Below are 19,045 nucleotides of genomic sequence, written 5' to 3'. Positions count from 1 at the left end.
TGTAGTGGGTGTTTCAAACATGGCAGTGTTTTATTATTTATCAAGCTTCCTGATTCTCAAGTCATTTAGTCTCCAGCCTGTGGGGGCTCCTTCACGCCTAAAGTTCTCACATAATCTCAGCAGTTTTTTATAGCTTCCTTGTTGTATAGAATTACCTTGTACGCCTGGCTGAGTTTGCATAAGCATTTCTCAAAGGACTCTTTCTTTCTTTTCTTTTCTTTTCTTTTCTTTTTTTTTTTTTTTAAGATTTTATTTATTTGACAGACAGAGATCACAAGCAGGCAGAGAGAGGAAGGGAAGCAGGCTTCCCGCTGAGCAGAGAGCCCGATGCGGGGCTCGATCCCAGGACCCTAGGAGCATGACCTGAGCCAAAAGTAGAGGCTTTAACCCACTGAGCCACCCAGGCACCCCTCAAAGGACTCTTTCTACAGAGGCCATAGCATTTGAAAACCACTGTCTGGGTCCTACCAGATGCATCATTGATTGCAGACCTTACTGTTTACTAATTCTCTTTCTGGCTGTGCCTACCCTGTTCTTTTCATCAGTGCTTTAAGTTTTTATCTTCAGTGACAGTGCTTTCCATTTCCAGAAGTTTTATTCCAAATCCATGTATTTTTTTTTTTCCCCACAGAACTGGGAATTTTATTATGCTTTGTGGTCCTTCTTTAATGATTTTGTTAGCTGTGTTTCTTTCATGGTCTTTTTCAGAGATTATATTGATCTGCTAGGACTGCTATAACAACTACCAAAGACTCAGTGGTTTAAGCAAGAGAAATTTATTTTCTCCAAATTCTGGAGACTAAAAATCCCAAATCAAGGTGTCGGCAGGGCTAGTTTCTTCTGAGACCTCTTTTGTTGGCTTGTCTGTGGCCTGCTTCTCCCTGCATCTTTATATTAAGGTTTTCTCTCTGTGAGTGTATCTATGCCCAGTCTCCTCTCTTATAAGGACACCAGTCTTACTGGATTAGGACCTGACATAATGACCTCATTTTAACTTAATTATCCTTTTCAAAACCCATCTCCAAATATAGCCACATTCTGAGGTCCTAGGACCACTTAACTGACTGAGCCACTCAGGCACCCCTCTTTTTTTTTTTTTTTAAGAGAACAAATTGGAACGCCGGTGTGGTTCAGACAGTTAAGCATCTGCCTCAGGTCATGATCCCAGAGTCCTGGGATCAAGCCCCACATCGGGCTTCTTGCACAAGGGGTAATCTCCTTCTTCCTCTGCCTGCTGCTCTCCCTGTTTGTGCACTTTCTCTCTCTGTCAAATAAATAAATAAAATCTTTACAAAAAAGAATAAAGATAACAAATCTACACCTTTATTGACTTTTCAGTCAGTTTAAATCCTTAAGGGGTATAGCATCACCCAATGCTGTGGCCAGTGGCTTAACAGGAAAGTTGCTTTGGATTTTGGCACAAGCTATACCACTGTTTCCATAAGCATGGGTTACTTCTCCTCACATTACTCTATTTTTGTTCGGTTTGCCACCAGGAGTCACTATGTTGTTCTTAGCTTCATACACATAAGCACGTCTCTTGCCTAGACAGAATTCAGTTTCATATTGAGCATAAAAACCTCCAGTTTTAAGAAGAGCCGTCTGGTCTCTCAGGTTCCAAAGAAAAATGGTCTTGGACCACAGTCTTCCAGATGCATTTGTCAGATTTGGGAGTCCTGTTCCCAGCAGACTCCACAGGCTCCAACGTGGCAGAAAGAGTATCGTTGCCATTTTCCAAACAACATTTGCTCACTTCATGTCTCTGGGTCACCTTTGGGTAATTCTTTACCATATTTCAAACTTTTTCCTTATTACTCTATTTGTCGTAGTGATCTGTGATCAGTGATTACAACTTATTGAAAGCTCACATGATGGTTAGTATATTTTGGAAATAAAATATTATAAAGTTAAGGTAAAATGCATGGTTTTTGAGACATAATGCTATTGCACCATTAATGGATAACATTATGTATCATATACATAACTTTTATATGCACTGGGAATCTAAAAAAAATCATTTGTTCGCTTTATTACAATATTCACTTTATTGTGGTGGTTTGGAACCAAACCCTCAGTATCTATGAGGTATGCCTGTTTTGGTGTGGAAAAGATCTAAATGAGAAGCAAATGTATTTTTCTACAATTCTCATAAGTATAATCATATATGCACGTTCATTTAAATGTATAAAATATCTCTGAAAAGATTCACAAAGATCTAGTAACATTGGCTGCTTCTGAGGAAGAGAGAAGTGAAAGAGACTTACTTGAAATTTCACTATAAAAACACCTATTTTTCTAGTAAAATACATTAATAACAACCCAGTTTCTAGTTCTTTGGTTGTGTGCTCACCTCTCTAGTTTTGAGTTCTCTCTTCATTTTTGGCACCTGGGAATTTCTCTTTCTTTCAGACTCTGAATTTTTTTCCGATATCTGTAATTTTTTTTAAAAATCAAGACTGTGTATGTATTCAGAACAAAAGAGGAATCAACAGTAGCTTTGTTTACCCTCTTACCCAAAGTCCAGAACTTCCACATAGAGAGACTTTTTTTTTGTAGCCAGCAGGAGCCAGTTAGTTTCTTTTCATGTCCAGAATTTTTTTTTAAGATTTTATTTATTTATTTGACAGAGATCGCAAGTAGGCAGAGAGGCAGGCAGAGAGAGAGAGGAGGAAGCAGGCTCCCTGCTAAGCGGAGGGCCCGATGTGGGGCTCGATCCCAGGACCCTGGGACCATGACCTGAACCGAAGGCAGAGGCTTTAACCCACTGAGCCACCCAGGTGCCCCTCCATGTCCAGAATTTTGATGCAACCCTTTTTTTCTGCATTGTTGTTGTTAATATGGTCTTAGTTGGCCTGCCCTTTTTCAGAAGCCCCCTTTTCTTCCTGCAGGCCTGCTGAAGTTTGCTGACGATCTTGGCATGGGAGGTGCAAGAACACAGACCATCTCCCTTGGCCAAGGCCAAGGCTCCATTGCTACCAAAATGATCAACACTGCCATCAAAGATGGGACCTGGGTGGTGTTACAGAACTGCCACCTGGCCACGAGCTGGATGCCCATGCTGGAGAAGATCTGCGAGGAGGTGATTGTTCCTGAAAGCACCAACATCAGATTCAGGTGAGGTGTCCTCCCCACCCAGGCCCCATGGCCTGTTCCTTGAGCTGCAGACGTCATGCTGGTGGCTGGGCATACGAAGGTGAACACAGTTCTGCTTTTAAGAAGCTCTTAGTCTAGCGGAAGACAGACCACAGATGAGTGATGTTGACACCATACACTACCTACCGGACTTGTTAGCACAAGAGCCATGGAGCACAGAAACGGGAAGGGAAAGTTGGGGAATACCTGGAGGCCTGACAGTTACCTGGGGTTTTGAAAAATGAATAGGAGTTTACTAGGAAGGACACTGTAGGCAGAAGGGACAGCATCTATAAAAGCAAAAATGTGTATGAAGGTAACAGATGTTATTTTGTGACTATGAGGTTTAGTGAGACATTGTTGGGGGATGTATTATGAGATGTGCCTGGGAAGGTAGATTCAATGTCAGCAAATCTGATTTTTAAAATATGTGGGTTTTTTTTAACCTGGAGTGTGGGCACAATTGTCCAGGCTGCTCTATCCTATATTTCTTGGGCTCTGTAGAATTTTATCAATATTGGAAACAGCTACTTGTTTTTTCTGAACTTCAACCCCAGCAACACTGGGCCTTGGTTTTTGCATATACAGAAGGATGAGGTAAACCAGACTTCAAAGCCGTTTCCAACTCAAATGTTCTCTTACTCCAGGCCAAAGGTCAGCAAACAATGGCTTGTGGATAAAATATTGCCTGCTACCTGTTTTTGTGTATCTTGTAAACTAAGTAGAGTTTTATGTATTTTTAGATGGTGGGGGAAAAAATCAGAAAAAGAATAATATTTCAGGACACATGAAAATTGAATGAAATTCAAATTTCAGTGTCCACAAATAAAGTTTTATTGAAACACAGCTGTGCTCATTCATATACTGTCTGTGACTGCTTTCACATTACAAGTCATTGTAACCAAAACCACATGGCCTGCAGAGCCTACAATATTTACTCTTTGATCTTTTATAGGAAAAGTTTGCCAATTCCTGTTCTAGGCCACAAAACTTGCTAGTAATTTTCATTTTAGTCATGTCTGCCCGAAAACAGGAAGGTGTTTGGTGTTTATTTACAAAGCCAGATTAGGCCATAGCTTATTGTATTCATGAAAGGCTCATATAAAATTCATGGAAGATGTTGAGGGCAATCCATCAGTTTCAGGAATTCTACCTGGTTCAGGATGATGAGTTGACTAACTACCATCAATGACACACTCAATGAACAAAAATTATTCATGTTGATATTAAGTTCTTCTATATTACAGTCCTAACCCAAAAGTTGTTACCTCAGGTGCCTACAGGAGGCAGGAATATAACATACATGAGCGGAGAGGACAGGCACAAGAAGTCTTGCAGTTCCCACAGTACTCTAGCAATCATCACAGGCTGTCATCCTTGCTCTCAGACATCAATGGAGAGATGTGGGGATTGCGGTGAACTAGAAGCCTATGCCCTTTAAAGATTTTATTTATTTATTTGACAGAGAGAGATCACAAGTAGGCAGAGAGGCAGGCAGAGAGAGAGGAGGAAGCAGGCTCCCTGCCGAGCAGAGAGTCCGATGCGGGGCTCAGTCCCAGGACCCTGAGATCATGACCTGAGCTGAAGGCGGAGGCTTAACCCACTAAGCCACCCAGGCGCCCAGAAGCCCATGCCCTTTAGAGAAGTGACTGCCTAATACCAAGCGACTGATGCCATACCAGAAGGCGGGCCCCTTGTGATCAGATTTTCTAATATTTTCAAGGGAAGGTGGGAATCTAGAATTAAAAAAAAAATAATAACCCTCAATTTTTACAAGTTGGCAACTACTTCAAAACTATGCTTTAGGCAGCACCTGGGTGGCTCAGTGGGCTAGGCCACTGCCTTCGGCTCAGGTCATGATCTCGGAGTCCTGGGATCGAGCCCCGCTTCGGGCTCTCTGCTCGGCGGGGAGCCTGCTTCCTCCTCTCTCTCTGCCTGCCTCTCTGCCTGCTTGTCATCTCTCTCTGTCAAATAAATAAATAAAATCTTTAAAAAAAAAAAAAAAAACTATGCTTTAACAGTGCATTGATTTGCCTGGTATGAGTGAAACACCACATAACTGCCCCCTGACCTAATGCCTCAGGCCATGTGTTTATGGCCTCTTCCCTCCCTTCCTGGCTACTCTTGGGGTTCCAGGGATAGTACCTGGCCATCATAGATGCTCAGGTAGTCTAGCAAGAAGGGAATGTGGCATGGCATTTAAGAGAGGGCCTTTGGAGTTGCATCCCATGTCAGTTGCTTCTAGGTATTGTGTCCTTGAAAAACCCACATGACCTCTGCATGCCTCCATTTCTTCAGTGGTACAAGGGGATAGCTAATCCCTTCACACAGGGTGGCTGTATGAGGGTTGAAGTGAAGGAAGGACACATACTAAATTTTTAGCATGGGGTCTGACATCTACTAGTGCTTAATACACGGGGGCTATTGTTTTTTGTTACTGTTTTTCAGTATAACTTCTTGTATGGCTCTACCTGCTTAGGTCTGGTTTTCTTGCAGACTCTGGTTAACCAGCTATCCAACAGAGAAATTTCCAGTCAGCATCCTCCAAAATGGGATCAAAATGACCAACGAGCCCCCCAAAGGGCTCCGGGCCAACCTTTTGCGCTCCTACCTCAATGACCCCATCTCGGACCCCGTGTTCTTCCAAAGCTGCACAAAGGCAGTCATGTGGCAAAAGCTGTTGTTCGGCCTTTGTTTCTTCCATGCCATTGTTCAAGAGAGGAGAAACTTCGGACCCCTGGGTAAGAGGTGACAGTGCCCCTGGGCTGCTGGGGCACAGATCACAGGTGTATGTTCAAGTTCATACTCAGGGTTGCCAGTAAAATGCCGTATAAGTACATACCACAGACTATTGGGGACATACTTAGAATAAGCATGATTTGTTTATCTGAAATTAAAATTTTGTGGACTGTCCCGTACTTTTATTTAATAAATCCAGCAGCCCCTACATAGACCAGGTCACTATCAATGTCAGGGAAAGAGCTGATGCTCCAAAATCAGAGGTCTCCTAATAACCAAAGTAATAGGTTGTTGAGAAGATTGGAGGCCTTTCCCTTTGGTGGGCATTTGCCTATCTTAGGCACAATAGCCACTTTCCAGGAGTTGTCTGCAGCTAATTTGTGACATTCTAAGTAGTTCTCTACACATGTGCCTAAGAATGAGAGAAATACAGCCAGGACATTTGTGCTTCCTCTTGAAAAAATAAAAACAAATTTCTTTTTTTTTTTTTAAGGTTTTATTTATTTATTTGACAGATAGAGATTACAAGTAGGCTGAGAGGCAGGCAGAGAGAGAGGAGGAAGCAGGTTCCCTGCTGAGCAGAAAGCCCGATGTGGGGCTCGATCCCAGGACCCTGGGATCATGACCTGAGCCGAAGGCAGAGGCTTTAACCCACTGAGCCACCCAGACGCCCCAAAACAAATTTCATTATTAATGTAACCTCTCCATGGCCTAACTTAATTTAATACTTTATATTAACTTAACGTTCCTGTTAGAGCAGAACATCAAACTGCTAAATGCAGATTTGACATCTACATGGTTTTAAGGTTGGGCTGACTCTGATTTTGTTCAAAAGCCTTGAGTATTTTCAGCAGTTGTTTTGGGTTAGATAAGGAGGCAAACTGTCCTCTTAGTGATTCTCTCTGAGTATCTTCTTTCCTTCTACCATCCTGACCCTTCCACAGAAGGGTGCAGGGATGAGACAGTTTGGGTGGGGGACACTCCCCCTGCATCTGCGTTTCATACATCATGTTCCCCCACCACTGTTTTCCCACCTACATCAGATTTCCAAAAATCCATGTAACGGTTTGGCTTGCAACCAACTGGCCAGTTGTGTTTTCTGTGCCAGACCACGAATTTTATTATTTTGCTACATTTCTTTATTTGAATGTAAATGTTTGGGAGGAAATTAAAGGTCTCTGTTGAGCACAGATCCGACTGTACCCTGCTGTCTCCCACCATGCCCAGCTGGTTCATGCATTTGTGCCCCTTTCCCAGACCCACTGGGCATTTATCACTATACCCTTGAAAATACAAGCGGTAGTTTCTTCAAGGCCGGCCATCCCATTTTCCCATGAGCACAATGAGGGGAATTCTCAAAGCTGACTTCGTTTTGTTGCCTAATCATAGATACTGCTGTCTGGCTATGCTTTAGTGTTATTTTTGGAACTCTGTGCATTACCACAGTATTCCAGCCAGGGAGAGTAATTCTCATTCCACAAATCCCAAGATATTAACATCTACCTTAACAAATGGGGAGATCCATAAGGAAATTGATTTTAGAATGGATGTTTTCTCAGGCAGAATGGCTCCCACGTTGGCAGTAAATGTCAGGGCTAATAGTTGGCCCGGTGCTTGATCTTCGTGGGGCTGAAAGAGGCTCCCTGATCTGTAATGACGCTTAACTGTACATCTCGATGTCGGAATGGAAATTAGGAGCTCTCGGCACTGAAGCCTCCGATTCTTCCATGCTTTGTGCAGGATGGAATATTCCTTATGAGTTCAACGAGTCTGACCTGAGGATCAGTATGCGGCAGATCCAGATGTTTCTGAATGACTACAAGGAGGTACCGTTTGAGGCTCTAACTTACCTGACAGGTACTTATGGGAGGAGGCTTTGCAATTACAAATCTCCACTGTTTACTCCACTCTTCTGCTCTTCTGATCCCATCTCTATCCATTTATTTACTAACTCATTCAGTCAGTCAACAAACATGGAGCTCTTACTAATGCTAGTCACCATGCCAGATGTTGTAAAAAAACTAAGATACAATTCCTACCTTCAAGTGGCTCACAATCTGCAAAGTAAAAATATATATATAAAGAAGGGTACCTGGGTGGCTCCGTCGGTTGGGTGTCTCTCTGCCTCCAACTCAGGTCATGATCTTGGGGTCCTGGAATCAAGCCTCACATCGGGCTCTCTGCTTAGCAGGGAGTCGGTTTCTCCCCCTCCTTCTGCCCCTCCCTGCACTTGGGCTCTCTCTGTTTCTCTCTCTCTCTCTCTCAAGTAAATGGATAAAAATCTTTTTTAAAAAATGCTTTTAAAAAGAAATAAAAGACAATACAGTGATAAGTTCAACAAGAGAAGTATTTATAAAGTAGAAAAGTAACGCAATGATTAAATCTCAGGGAGGGGGTGGGGATGATCATGGATAACTTCATGAAGGCATAAAGGATGAGTTTTGAGGGATGAATGAGTTCATAAGGGGCAGAAGATGGTAGGGCAGGCAGTGGGCAGGAAGAAGGAGAGCACTCCCAACAGACGTTCCCTCCGGTGAAAAGGGCACTTGCTGTTTTGTATTAAAACAGTCTATCCGAGGGGCACCTGGGTGGCTCAGTGGGTTAGGCCTCTGCCTTCGGCTCAGGTCATGATCTCAGGGTCCTGGGATCGAGCCCTTCGCATCAGGCTCTCTGCTCAGCAGGGAGCCTGCTTCCTTCTCTCTCTCTGCCTGCCTCTCTGCCTACTTGTGATCTCTCTCTCTATGTCAAATAAATAAATAAAACCTTTAAAAACAAAACAAAAACAGTCTATCCGTGACCTTTTATTAGTCACCCAGTATAGACTAGTGCATAATATGGAAGAATGTAAATGTGCTTCCCTCAAGGAACAGATCACATAACCCCAGAAATAGGAGATAAACTACAGATGGGCTAAGTGAGTGCAATCCCATGGCCAGAGGTCAAAATGCATCTCAGCAGGAAACCCTGGGCATTTTCAAGATTACACATGAGTTCCTTCCTCAGCTCCGTATGTTCAGGGGTTTGGCTGGATCCTTTCTCCAGTCACGAGGCAGGCGCTCCGTAGACACGGTCGTCATACCCAGTCTCCATAGCAACTTCTGAGCCTCACGTTAGTTACCCTGTTTTACACCTGACAAGACTGAGGCCTGAGGGCAGTGATTCTCAACCAAGGGCAGCTTTTCCCCCCAAGGGGACATTTGGCGACATCTGGAGACATTGTTGGCTGTCACCACTAAATAGGGGTACCACCGGGTAGAGGCCAGGGGAGCTGCTAACCATGCATCCATGTCCTACAAAGCACAGAACAGCACCCCCCCTGCCCACCAACATACACACACAGAACTACTCAGGGCAACATGTTCATAGTGCTAGGGCTGAGAAATCTTGCTTCATAGTAATCATCAAGTTCAGTTGTAAAAGGTCACACAGACCTTAACTCCACACCCTGTCTCCTGAACAAAATCCCAAGTGACACACACAACATAAAGGCAGTGGCTTTTAGACATTCTCTAAAGAACTGAGTCATGTTCCCAGCATTTCAGGCCATTCAGAGTCACATGCCAAGGCTCTTCTTCAGAAAGCAGAACGAATGTGTCCTTGCCCTGGGGTAAGGTCTTGGTATGGGACTGTCCGCAGCTCATCAGACGACCCGCCCCCACCGTGTCCGCCAGCTTGAGCTTCCTCACTTTCAGTCAGGGTGGACTAGTTAGGCTAAGATAATCAACAGTCCCCACATCTCAAGGGTGTAAGACACCAAAGGTCCATTTCTCACCCTCTTTACATGTCCATCGTGAATCGGCAAGGGTCTGTGCTCATTGCTAGCATCTCTCAGGGGCACAGCTGGCAAAAGCTCCACCGACTCTTGATGCCATGTGTCAGGACACACGTGTGTGGTCACTGCCACAGGGATAGCACTGAAGAGCTCACGCCAGGAATCAAATGCACACGAACACCTCTTGCACACCCTACCCCCTGCAAGGGACCCTACCACCACTATGTGCAGCAGGAAAGAAAAAAAAAACAGATACAGATGATCATTAGAACTCTGTACTGACACTGATCAAAGAGACAGGTCTCATCTTTTGGATAGTGGTTATCAAATTAGATGGCCCAAAGTCAATACATTCTTAATCTGATACCCCCAGCCCTTGAGCAGGGAGAGTAGAGACCTTAGAAAAGATAAAACAGATCCTGGGAACTGTGGAACTTATGTGGGAAGCCTGGGGATTCCAGAAGCCTGTGGGAACTTATGCTTTTGTTACCAGAATAGACACATAAGTAGCTATAAAGAAATGCACCTTCCTTTTTTATTTTTTTTAAGATTTTATTTATTCATTTGACAGAGGGATAGAGAGAGCACAAGCAGGCATTGGGGGGCGGAGGTGTGCACAGGCAGAGGGAGAGGGAGAAGCAGGCTTCCTGCTGAGCAGGGAGCCCAATATGGGGCTTGATCCCAGGACCCTGGGATTATGACCCGAGCTGAAGGCAGACACCCATTGAACTGAGCCACACAGGGGCCCCTAGAAGTGACCTTCCTAAACAAACATAAAACCCAAAGCCTTCAGGAAATTTCACTGATAAGGAAGTGCCCCATGACTTTGTGCCCGAGATTAATCTTCAGTTGGGTTCCCTCTTGGGAGCCCTCAGCTCTGCCACACTGACTTCAGTGAGGGAAAAACCACTGTCTCTTTAATGTCATATTTTGATTATTGTATCTAATATAGTGCTATCAAAAACTTGTTTATAGGGGCACCTGGGTGGCTCAGTGGGTTAAAAATTTGTTTATAGCCAGGATAAGCTGTAATGTTCAAACTGAGCTTTGCTAAAGGTTTGGAAAAGTCCACAGGTAAAATAGCTTCTGCCAGGGCTCAAATGACTCAAGAAGTATGAGCTTCCCTTTAGACCTTTACTTCTCCCCTAATGAACCACCCAGGTCCTCCTCCCAGACATTTAGACACTTCCAAAACCAAGAGAAGTCGAGGTGTCTGGCCCCAAACTTGGGCCGTACTTCCTGTTTCCTGTCTGTAGACCTGTGTCTTCCTGGAATGGTTGGAATTGGAAATGAGCCCGTCTGTCACACACACTATATACACAGATGTGTTTCCTCCCTGCAGACTAGCGTGTTGTCCATAACTACGAAATGCCAGGTGGCACCCACATACTGTGGAATCTGGACCAGCTAGAAAATGTGTCATGGGGTTACTAAGAAGGATTTGATGTGGCTTCCAAAGAATTACCCAATTCTTTTTGTAGAAATCTGAGTGTAGAAACCTGAGTCTCAGCGAATGATATATATATATATATATATATATATATATATATATATATATATGTAATAGCTATAATAAATGGAATGCTTTCTGTGTGCTAAGCATTGTACTAAATGTTTTATAAGCTTTATTAACCACAACCTTATAAAATGGATATTGCAATTATCTCTGCTTCTTGATGGATGAGAAATTGCTGGAATTGGAACCCAGGACTGTCTCATACCAGAGTGCTTGCCCTGAACCACCTTTCTATAATGCCTTTCACGTACGTATACACACATACACGCACACATGAAGAAGACACCTAAATGTTCGTAGTTACCTCTGGTGGAATTATTGGTGATTGTGTTTTTTCTCGGTTTATTTCTGCTTCCTGATTTTGCCTGTGGTTAATGTGTACTATTTTTGTAGCAAACATAATACCAAAAAGACCTGGTGGTCATCCCAAGGTGAGCATTGGTTTCAGCAACCCTGTTTCTCAGCAGAGCTCCTTGGCTAGGAGAATACTGTTTTAGGTTAATGACTAAGTTCATTATGACCTTCCTGGGCTCATCTTCTTCCTGTTGGTTGTCCCCAGGGGAATGTAATTACGGAGGCAGAGTGACTGATGACAAAGACAGGCGTCTCCTGCTGTCCCTTCTGTCCACGTTCTACTGTAAGGAAATTGAGGAGGATCATTACTGTCTCGCTCCTGGAGACATTTACTATGTCCCTCCTCATGGCCCCTACCAGGTGAGGGGCTCGGCAATCCCCAGGTGGCTAGGGGATGCAGTGTAAGCAAGGAGGGCCCAGAGATAGCCTTGGGCTTTCTGACTTGGGTCCATAAGCTATTTTCAATATTCCAAAAAGCCTCTAAGAGAGACATTATTACTGTTTAATGAAAACTGGGCATTTGATAGATAAGGTCTTTTCAGAATGTTGGGTCCCTCTTGGGAGTTTAAGGGGAAGAGTGGCTAAGATGAGGGTTTAGCGGTAAATAGGCTGGAAATTGGTACTTGAAAACAAAGGTTCAAAAGATAGTCAAAGGAGAAGGACAGAAAAACTGGAAGGAAGAATGAGAACAGGAAGAATAGAACGGAATTCTTTTATTGAATACCTGCTATATGCCAAGGCCCATTCCTCTGTAACCTCACTTATCTTCCCATTTACAAATAAGGAAACTGGGGTCAAGTTTACATAATTAGTTTAAAGTGGAGCTCGGATCCAAATCCAGCTCTGTCTGAATGCAAAGCCAGAACTATGAGGAGGAAATAAGGAGAAGCTAGGGGTGGGAAGGGAGATTCTCAGACCTCTGCCTTCATTTTCACTCCCCAGAAAACCGTCTGAGAAAGAGCGAGCTTGGTGTTTACCCTGTGTGTGTGTGTGGAGGGGCTGGTTGGTGTGTGGGGTGGTGGGAAGGTGTGACCCGTGCTACCAACCCAGTACGATTTGCTTGGGTTAGGTCCAGCCCATCCCTGAGTGATCTCTGGGACCCCAGGGAACCTGGGTTTGTGTCAATTGAAGATTTCCTTTCCAGTCCTATATCGACTATCTCAGGAATCTACCCATCACAGCCCACCCAGAAGTCTTTGGCCTCCATGAGAACGCTGACATCACCAAGGACAACCAGGAAACCAACCAGCTCTTTCAAGGGGTGTTGCTGACCCTCCCTAGGCAGTCAGGAGGGAGTGGCAAGTCCCCTCAGGTAACCAAGTGTGGGGCAGGAGACATAATTCTGTCTCCCAGGCAGTTTTCCACCTGGTGGTCACACGGGATTGTGGCTGATGACCAGGGAAGCAGAAGAGGGGAGGTCTGGCAGACCCCTGAGTGAAGACATGGGTTCTTGAGTCTTTCTGCTAAGAGTCCTCAGATACAGAGCTGCAAGAACACCAGTGTTTCCGGATACTCCTCATGGTTCGTTGCTATACCCATATATCATCTGTACTCCATATATATAATATTTAAAACTAAATCTCTTTTGCTTAAAAACATTTCATTTAAAAGCTGCTCATCAGTGCCATAAATGGAAACCCAGTGTCATTTCCATAAAGTCATGACAGCCACAAAAAAGAAAATGAAAGCTAGTGAAAGTTATTAGATTCCTTGCAGATAACGTTGCTGAGGCCCTGCTGGCTCCTTGTGGAAAGGGGAAGCTCGGCCAGGGTTACAGCGCATTTAATTAGCACTGGTCTGAGACTTTGTCCTTGAGAAGAATGAAAAGGGAAAGGTGGCTGAAACTCGGAAAGAGAGTGACTTTCTCATCATGTGATTCAACATGATTTGTTTCATGTCCTGGAAACACCTAGAATCAATCATTTTGGGTGCCTTTCCCAGTTAGTGCACACTTTATGAAGTGAAGACCTGGTCCACCATCCTCAGTCTACAGAAGGGGGTGAAACGAACCCAGTGGAAGGAAGAGACCTGCTTCATAGCTTTCATAACTCAGGCAGAGCCAGACCCAGGACCACCATCTCCCGACGCTGCCACACCCTCTTTTTTCCTGTCTTTTCCTTCCCTTCTCCACTTTCTGAGCTAACCCATGTTCAAGCCCTCTCACCTGTGGGTTTCTCTTGTTTTGGCTCATAGTGCCATAAGTGATAACAGGTAGGAAGATAAAGCAGCCTGCTTGGTCTCAGTTTAGGGATGGAAATTCCCTTCACAGGAGAGAGGAGAGGGAAGGAAGTGCATGTTTCAAGCCTCTCAGATCCACCGGATGGCTGAGGTCTCTGCCTCTCTCACAGCCTGGTCCTACTTCTTGTTCTTCTAGGCCTGTCCCCTCTCCACTTGGCCAACTCCATTGCCGTGGACTATTCTTGCTCAATCCTGAGGAATGGCCTATACCTCCCCAGGCGTCCTGTCCTGTCACTGGCACTGAGCAAGAGTCCCAGCTGTACTGTGAACTGGTTCTGAGACACTGGTTGAGGGAGCTGTGGAAGATGCTTTACTAGAGCTGACCTTAAAGACAGGAGCTGGCAGGGTTCTGTTCTGCCCGGAGGCTACCTGACAGAGCAGGAATCCCTACGTAGCCCTCAGGCCCTTGCTTCAGGTGTGAAAAGAGGGCTCTCATTGCTCTGCTCTTCTGCTTTCTGGGCCAAGAGGTGATGCTTTCCCAAAGACCGGTAGAGAGGTAAGGGCCCTCCTTTCTGCCAGGCAGAGTTGGCTTCTGTGGGAGAATTCCCAGGAAGGTCATACAGACTGTGATTAAAAAGACTAGTGCCCATTGGTTCAGGTTTACCCACACAAAACCACAATGTACAGGCCTTGTTTCTCATTAACCTCTCTACTGTCTGTGCTTTAAGGAAGTGATTGAAGAGCTGGCCCAGGACATACTCTCCAAGCTTCCCAATGACTTTGACCTGGAAGTAGTTATGAAGTTGTATCCTGTGGTCTATGAGGAATCCATGAACACCGTCCTAAGGCAGGAGCTCATCAGATTCAACAGGTGGGCCAGATGGTCTTACTTGGATCCTGAGAACTTGAATTCTGGGAGTTGGAGTGTAGGGGTATGATCTAATGGGCAGTAACAGATGTGTACACTTGATACGGGCTGCTGTGCAGAAGAGGTGTTTGCCCCTCCCATAGGGAGGGGCAATAAGTAGGATCATCCCAGCATGCGTTCACCTACTATTAAATCATTTTTTCTATTCATTCTCACTCATTCATTCATATGACACCTGTAAAATCAGGTTAAAACCAATACCAAGCAGGCTAACAGTAAAAGTAACTGTTAGAACCACTTTTCTTAAGCCCTTAGTGCCAGGTATGGCTCCAAGCACCATGCATGTGTTTGCATTCAAACCATATAGTAGTCTTTGGAATATGCACAGTTAGTAATCCCTCTGCCACCATTTTACAGATGAGAAAACTGAGACCTGGAAGGGTTAAGTACAAGGTCACATAGTCATTCAGTGACAGAACTGATTTTGAACCCAGGCTGTCTGATCCCAGAGCCCATGCACTTAGCCAATATGTGAAATCAGTATGAACAGAGAAAGTGGTGGAGAGAAGTTTATCCCATTACCCCAACCACAGAGTTAGGGAAGGGTTGTTATGGGCTGGCCATGGGATTTAGGGTCTCGGGCCCTCCTCACTTCTCCAATTACCATATATAGCATAGAGCCCAATAGATATCTTGATTTGACTTCTAGATAAAACTGAAGGGATTCTCAAAGACCATCTGTGCCAAATGAGAAAACTCATCACTTCTGCCTTCAAGTCCAAGGTTCCTCCTACTCCCAGTTCTTTATCTGTTAACTGTCTCCCTTTTGCCTCTTTGGTCATTGCTCAGTTTTAGGGACAGCCCTGACTCTGAAGGACTAGAGAACTGGAAGAATGTTATATAAAAGTTCCTTGCCTTCCAGTCTTAGGATTACTCTCTAGAGTCAACAGACAGTTGGCCATATGGGGGAACCAAGCAAAGTATGGGCTGTGAGCTAGGATGTAGCAGCTCTGCTGTGAGTCAGATACCTTGGAATGATGGGAAGAGAGTTGTCATTCATCCAGATACTAAGCCTCATGGCTTCCCTCTTCTAAGGTCACTGGAGCTCTTCCTTGGTGATTGCAGGGGCCTTCACTAGCCTTTCCCACTGGTCATTGTAATAGAAGAGAACAGGGTAACAGCAATCTTATTTTCCAAAGACAGTCAGGATTAATCACATTGAGTAATACTCTTACATCACCCCCCCCTACTGTTTTTACCGATTCACTGAGTGGTATGAGAAGCCTGAGATGATTAGGTGACAGTTCAGTTTCCAGTTCAAGGGAACTATTAATGTGTCTTCTGGGGCAATTGTTCCTTCTTTGGGTACTAAAACCTTGAAACTAGCAGAGCTCATAGTTGAAAAATAGAAAAATCTCTTGCAAGTAGGTCTTTAGGTGTAATAGCTACAGGTCTGCGGTATCATGCCTCAGATAGTCACTTTGCCCCTTGACTCCTCAGCAAAGCACATACACCAAATGTCTGACCCTTAAATTCCTCTTAATATGAATATTTAGTGATTATACATCTAGGAATCTCTTTCTTGTATTTGATCATTCTTGTATCTACTTGGCAGGCATTCCAAAAGTCTTTGGAGGTGACAAGTTCTCTCTGGTGGCATGTTTCTTGGCACTGTCAGCTGCATTCCCTTTAGGCTTGGCTAGGTCTCATAACTTAGAGGCCAAAGAGAGAGACAGGCAATCTTGGCATCTCTCAGCTGCCTTTTCTCAGGCATGGACCTCATAATCCATAAAAAGAACAACTTTGACAATATGGAACAAACCCTTTAAAACTGTATTACCTTTAAAAAAAATTTTATTTATTTATTTCAGAGAGAGAGAAATAGAAGGAGAGAGCATGGGGTAGAGGGACAGAGGGAGAGAGACTACAGACTGCATGCCCAGTGCAAAGCCCAACATGGGTCTTGATCTCTTGACCCTGAGATCATGACCTGAGCTGAAACCAAGAGTCGACACTTAACCTACTGTGCCACCCAGCACCCCAATTGTATTACCTTTTGACCCAGAAATTCTACCGTTACTAGGAAAATCATTAAAAGTTTCCACAAAGATTGATATGGATGGATATTCTTAACAATGTTGTTTACAGTGACAACAAACCTAGAACTAACATGTTGCAGCAATAGGGAAATAATTCAATAAAATGAAATAACTTGCAGTTATTATAAAAGATGATTTAGGTCTCTAGTGAGTTGAGAAGATGCTCCCTATATGCGAAGAGAGAAAAACAGATACAAAAAATGAACGTTTAAATATAGAAAAATATGGGAAAATAAATATGTAAGTTATCTTTAGGTAATGAGATACTGGATGATTTAATTTTTTCTCATCTTTATAATTTTTCTATCATGAGTGTATATCTCTTGTAAGGACCTTTGAAAGAGTGGAGGGAAAGTGAAAGGAAACCTGGAATCAGCATACTTGGGCAGAATAAAACTGAAGAGCCTGTCTGAGCCAGCTCCTTTGTTCTTGCAGGCTGACCAAAGTGGTTCGCAGAAGCCTCATTAATCTTGGCCGAGCCATCAAAGGACAGGTCCTGATGTCCTCAGAGCTGGAGGATGTCTTCAGTAGCATGATCGTGGGTAAAGTGCCAGCCATGTGGATGGCCAAGTCCTACCCATCACTAAAGCCACTGGGGGGCTATGTGGCTGACCTGCTGGCCCGCCTGGCCTTCTTCCAGGTACCTGGGAGCCAGGGTTACTGGGTACCTGGCATGCTCATTCAGGTGGAGAGGACATTCTAAAATGGACCAAGCACCTACTAGAGACAATCTTCCCAGCATTGCAGTGGGGAGAAGGGGCAGGGGGAGATTTTTTGGAATCTTTGGAAAGATTATAGCCTATAGAGACAAGAGTAGGAACTAGAATATATGTCATGAACTGGTGACTCATGGGTCAAATTCAAGTAGTAGATATATTTGGTTTGGCTGCCTGGTAATTTAAATTTTTTGAGCTAGCATGTAAACATTGAAGTATTACACATAAAACTCCAGATATTTGTCCTACAAAAAAAGGGAAGACCTGAAACAATGGGCCTACATTCCTGAATGGCAAGGATTATGAGATGAGCGGCTGTTGCTCAGTTTAGACAAGGCACCTAGATTCCATTGCTACAGTCCCTGCCAGTCTCTATTATATTCTGACACCAGCTTGTACCTAGGCTTTTCTTAAAGTGGAAACATATATCTTTGTACCTTCATTTCACAAGTGGGAAAATATAAGCTAAACTTAGAGGACTGCCTGTTTTAAGAAAAATGAGAAAAGCCATTTTTCTTAATGACATTCATTTACTTATCTGCCTTTGAACTATCTTTATGTGCTGTTGATTTTGAATTTTTATTTCTGTGGCTCTACAGGAATGGATTGACCATGGGCCCCCTGTGGTCTTTTGGATCTCTGGATTCTACTTCACACAGTCTTTTTTGACGGGTGTCTCTCAGAATTATGCCCGGAAATACACCATCCCCATTGACCACATCGGATTTGAATTTGAGGTAGAAGTGCTTTGGGTTAGGCCAGCTCATGGGACCAACCAGGGAAAGCAGTGTTGCCTGTTTCTTAAGGAGTCCAAACATTTGGATGTGTTAAGGCCCAAATGTTTCTGAGATGGTACAATTAAAGTATTTAGCACAACTTAGAATAGCTCCAGAGTTATTCCTGACAGAACCAGAGGATTCCCAAGGCTTTTTCTCTGTATGTATGTATGTGTGTGTGTGTGTGTGTGTATATACATATATATATATACACATATATATGTAAGGAATCTTTCCAGAGGAAAACTCTGCCACCATTGTACCAAGAAAAATTAAAGCATCCTCCCCCACTGTTTATTCACCATGATGGACGCTTCCTTTGGAAGGACTCTTCATTTGGTCTTGGATAGTCCTTGGCTTGAAGTCAAAGGAATGTCCAGTAATCAAATATCACTCTGCCCATATATGGAGAGAAAAGAGTAAGATCATCTGTTGAGTGGTTGCAGACTAGTTGCCTAGGTCTTAATCTAGTTTATGAATGAAAATGATGGTCTTTGAAAACAATGTTAAGCTGAAATTAATGCAATAAAGTAATGAAATAACTGGGATAAACACTGGAGAAAAAAAAGATAAAACCATCTTTTTTGATGTTGAAATGATTGCATACCTAGAAATCCTAAAGACTCTAAAAATACACCTGTCAGAATACTGATAGGTAATAGGTATCAGAATACAGATATGGTGGCTAGATCCTGGTTAAATATACAAAAATCAGTAACCTTTTCCTATTCTGGCAGTAAGTACTTAGAAGTAAAAATAAGAAAAATATCCTATTCACAGTAAAAAAAAAAGTTTACAATTTGAATGAATTTAAATGGAGCTTGTGATCTCTGCTTCACTATAATCCACACCCCTCCTCATCTTCCTGCACTTAGACCATTTTCTGTGCTTAACT

General features: G+C 43.6%; 1 protein-coding gene across 1 annotated transcript in view; it reads left to right on the top strand.

Annotated features, from left to right (window-relative positions):
* Positions 1 to 19,045, top strand: part of DNAH3 (dynein axonemal heavy chain 3) — a gene marked incomplete at its 5' end in the record, with an annotated part of 176,584 nt that overhangs the window by 156,637 nt on the left and 902 nt on the right. The window contains 8 exons of the mRNA XM_044232901.1: positions 2,889 to 3,114; positions 5,629 to 5,873; positions 7,612 to 7,728; positions 11,719 to 11,873; positions 12,658 to 12,825; positions 14,420 to 14,562; positions 17,094 to 17,298; positions 17,974 to 18,111. Of these exons, the coding sequence (XP_044088836.1) occupies positions 2,889 to 3,114; positions 5,629 to 5,873; positions 7,612 to 7,728; positions 11,719 to 11,873; positions 12,658 to 12,825; positions 14,420 to 14,562; positions 17,094 to 17,298; positions 17,974 to 18,111 (1,397 nt within the window). The remainder of the gene's footprint in view (positions 1 to 2,888; positions 3,115 to 5,628; positions 5,874 to 7,611; positions 7,729 to 11,718; positions 11,874 to 12,657; positions 12,826 to 14,419; positions 14,563 to 17,093; positions 17,299 to 17,973; positions 18,112 to 19,045) is intronic.

The sequence above is a fragment of the Neovison vison genome, chromosome 14 (assembly GCF_020171115.1).
Source record: "Neovison vison isolate M4711 chromosome 14, ASM_NN_V1, whole genome shotgun sequence".
NCBI lineage: Eukaryota > Metazoa > Chordata > Mammalia > Carnivora > Mustelidae > Neogale > Neogale vison.
Note: the sequence above shows the minus strand (reverse complement) of the source record. Positions and strands in the feature narration are given on the sequence as shown.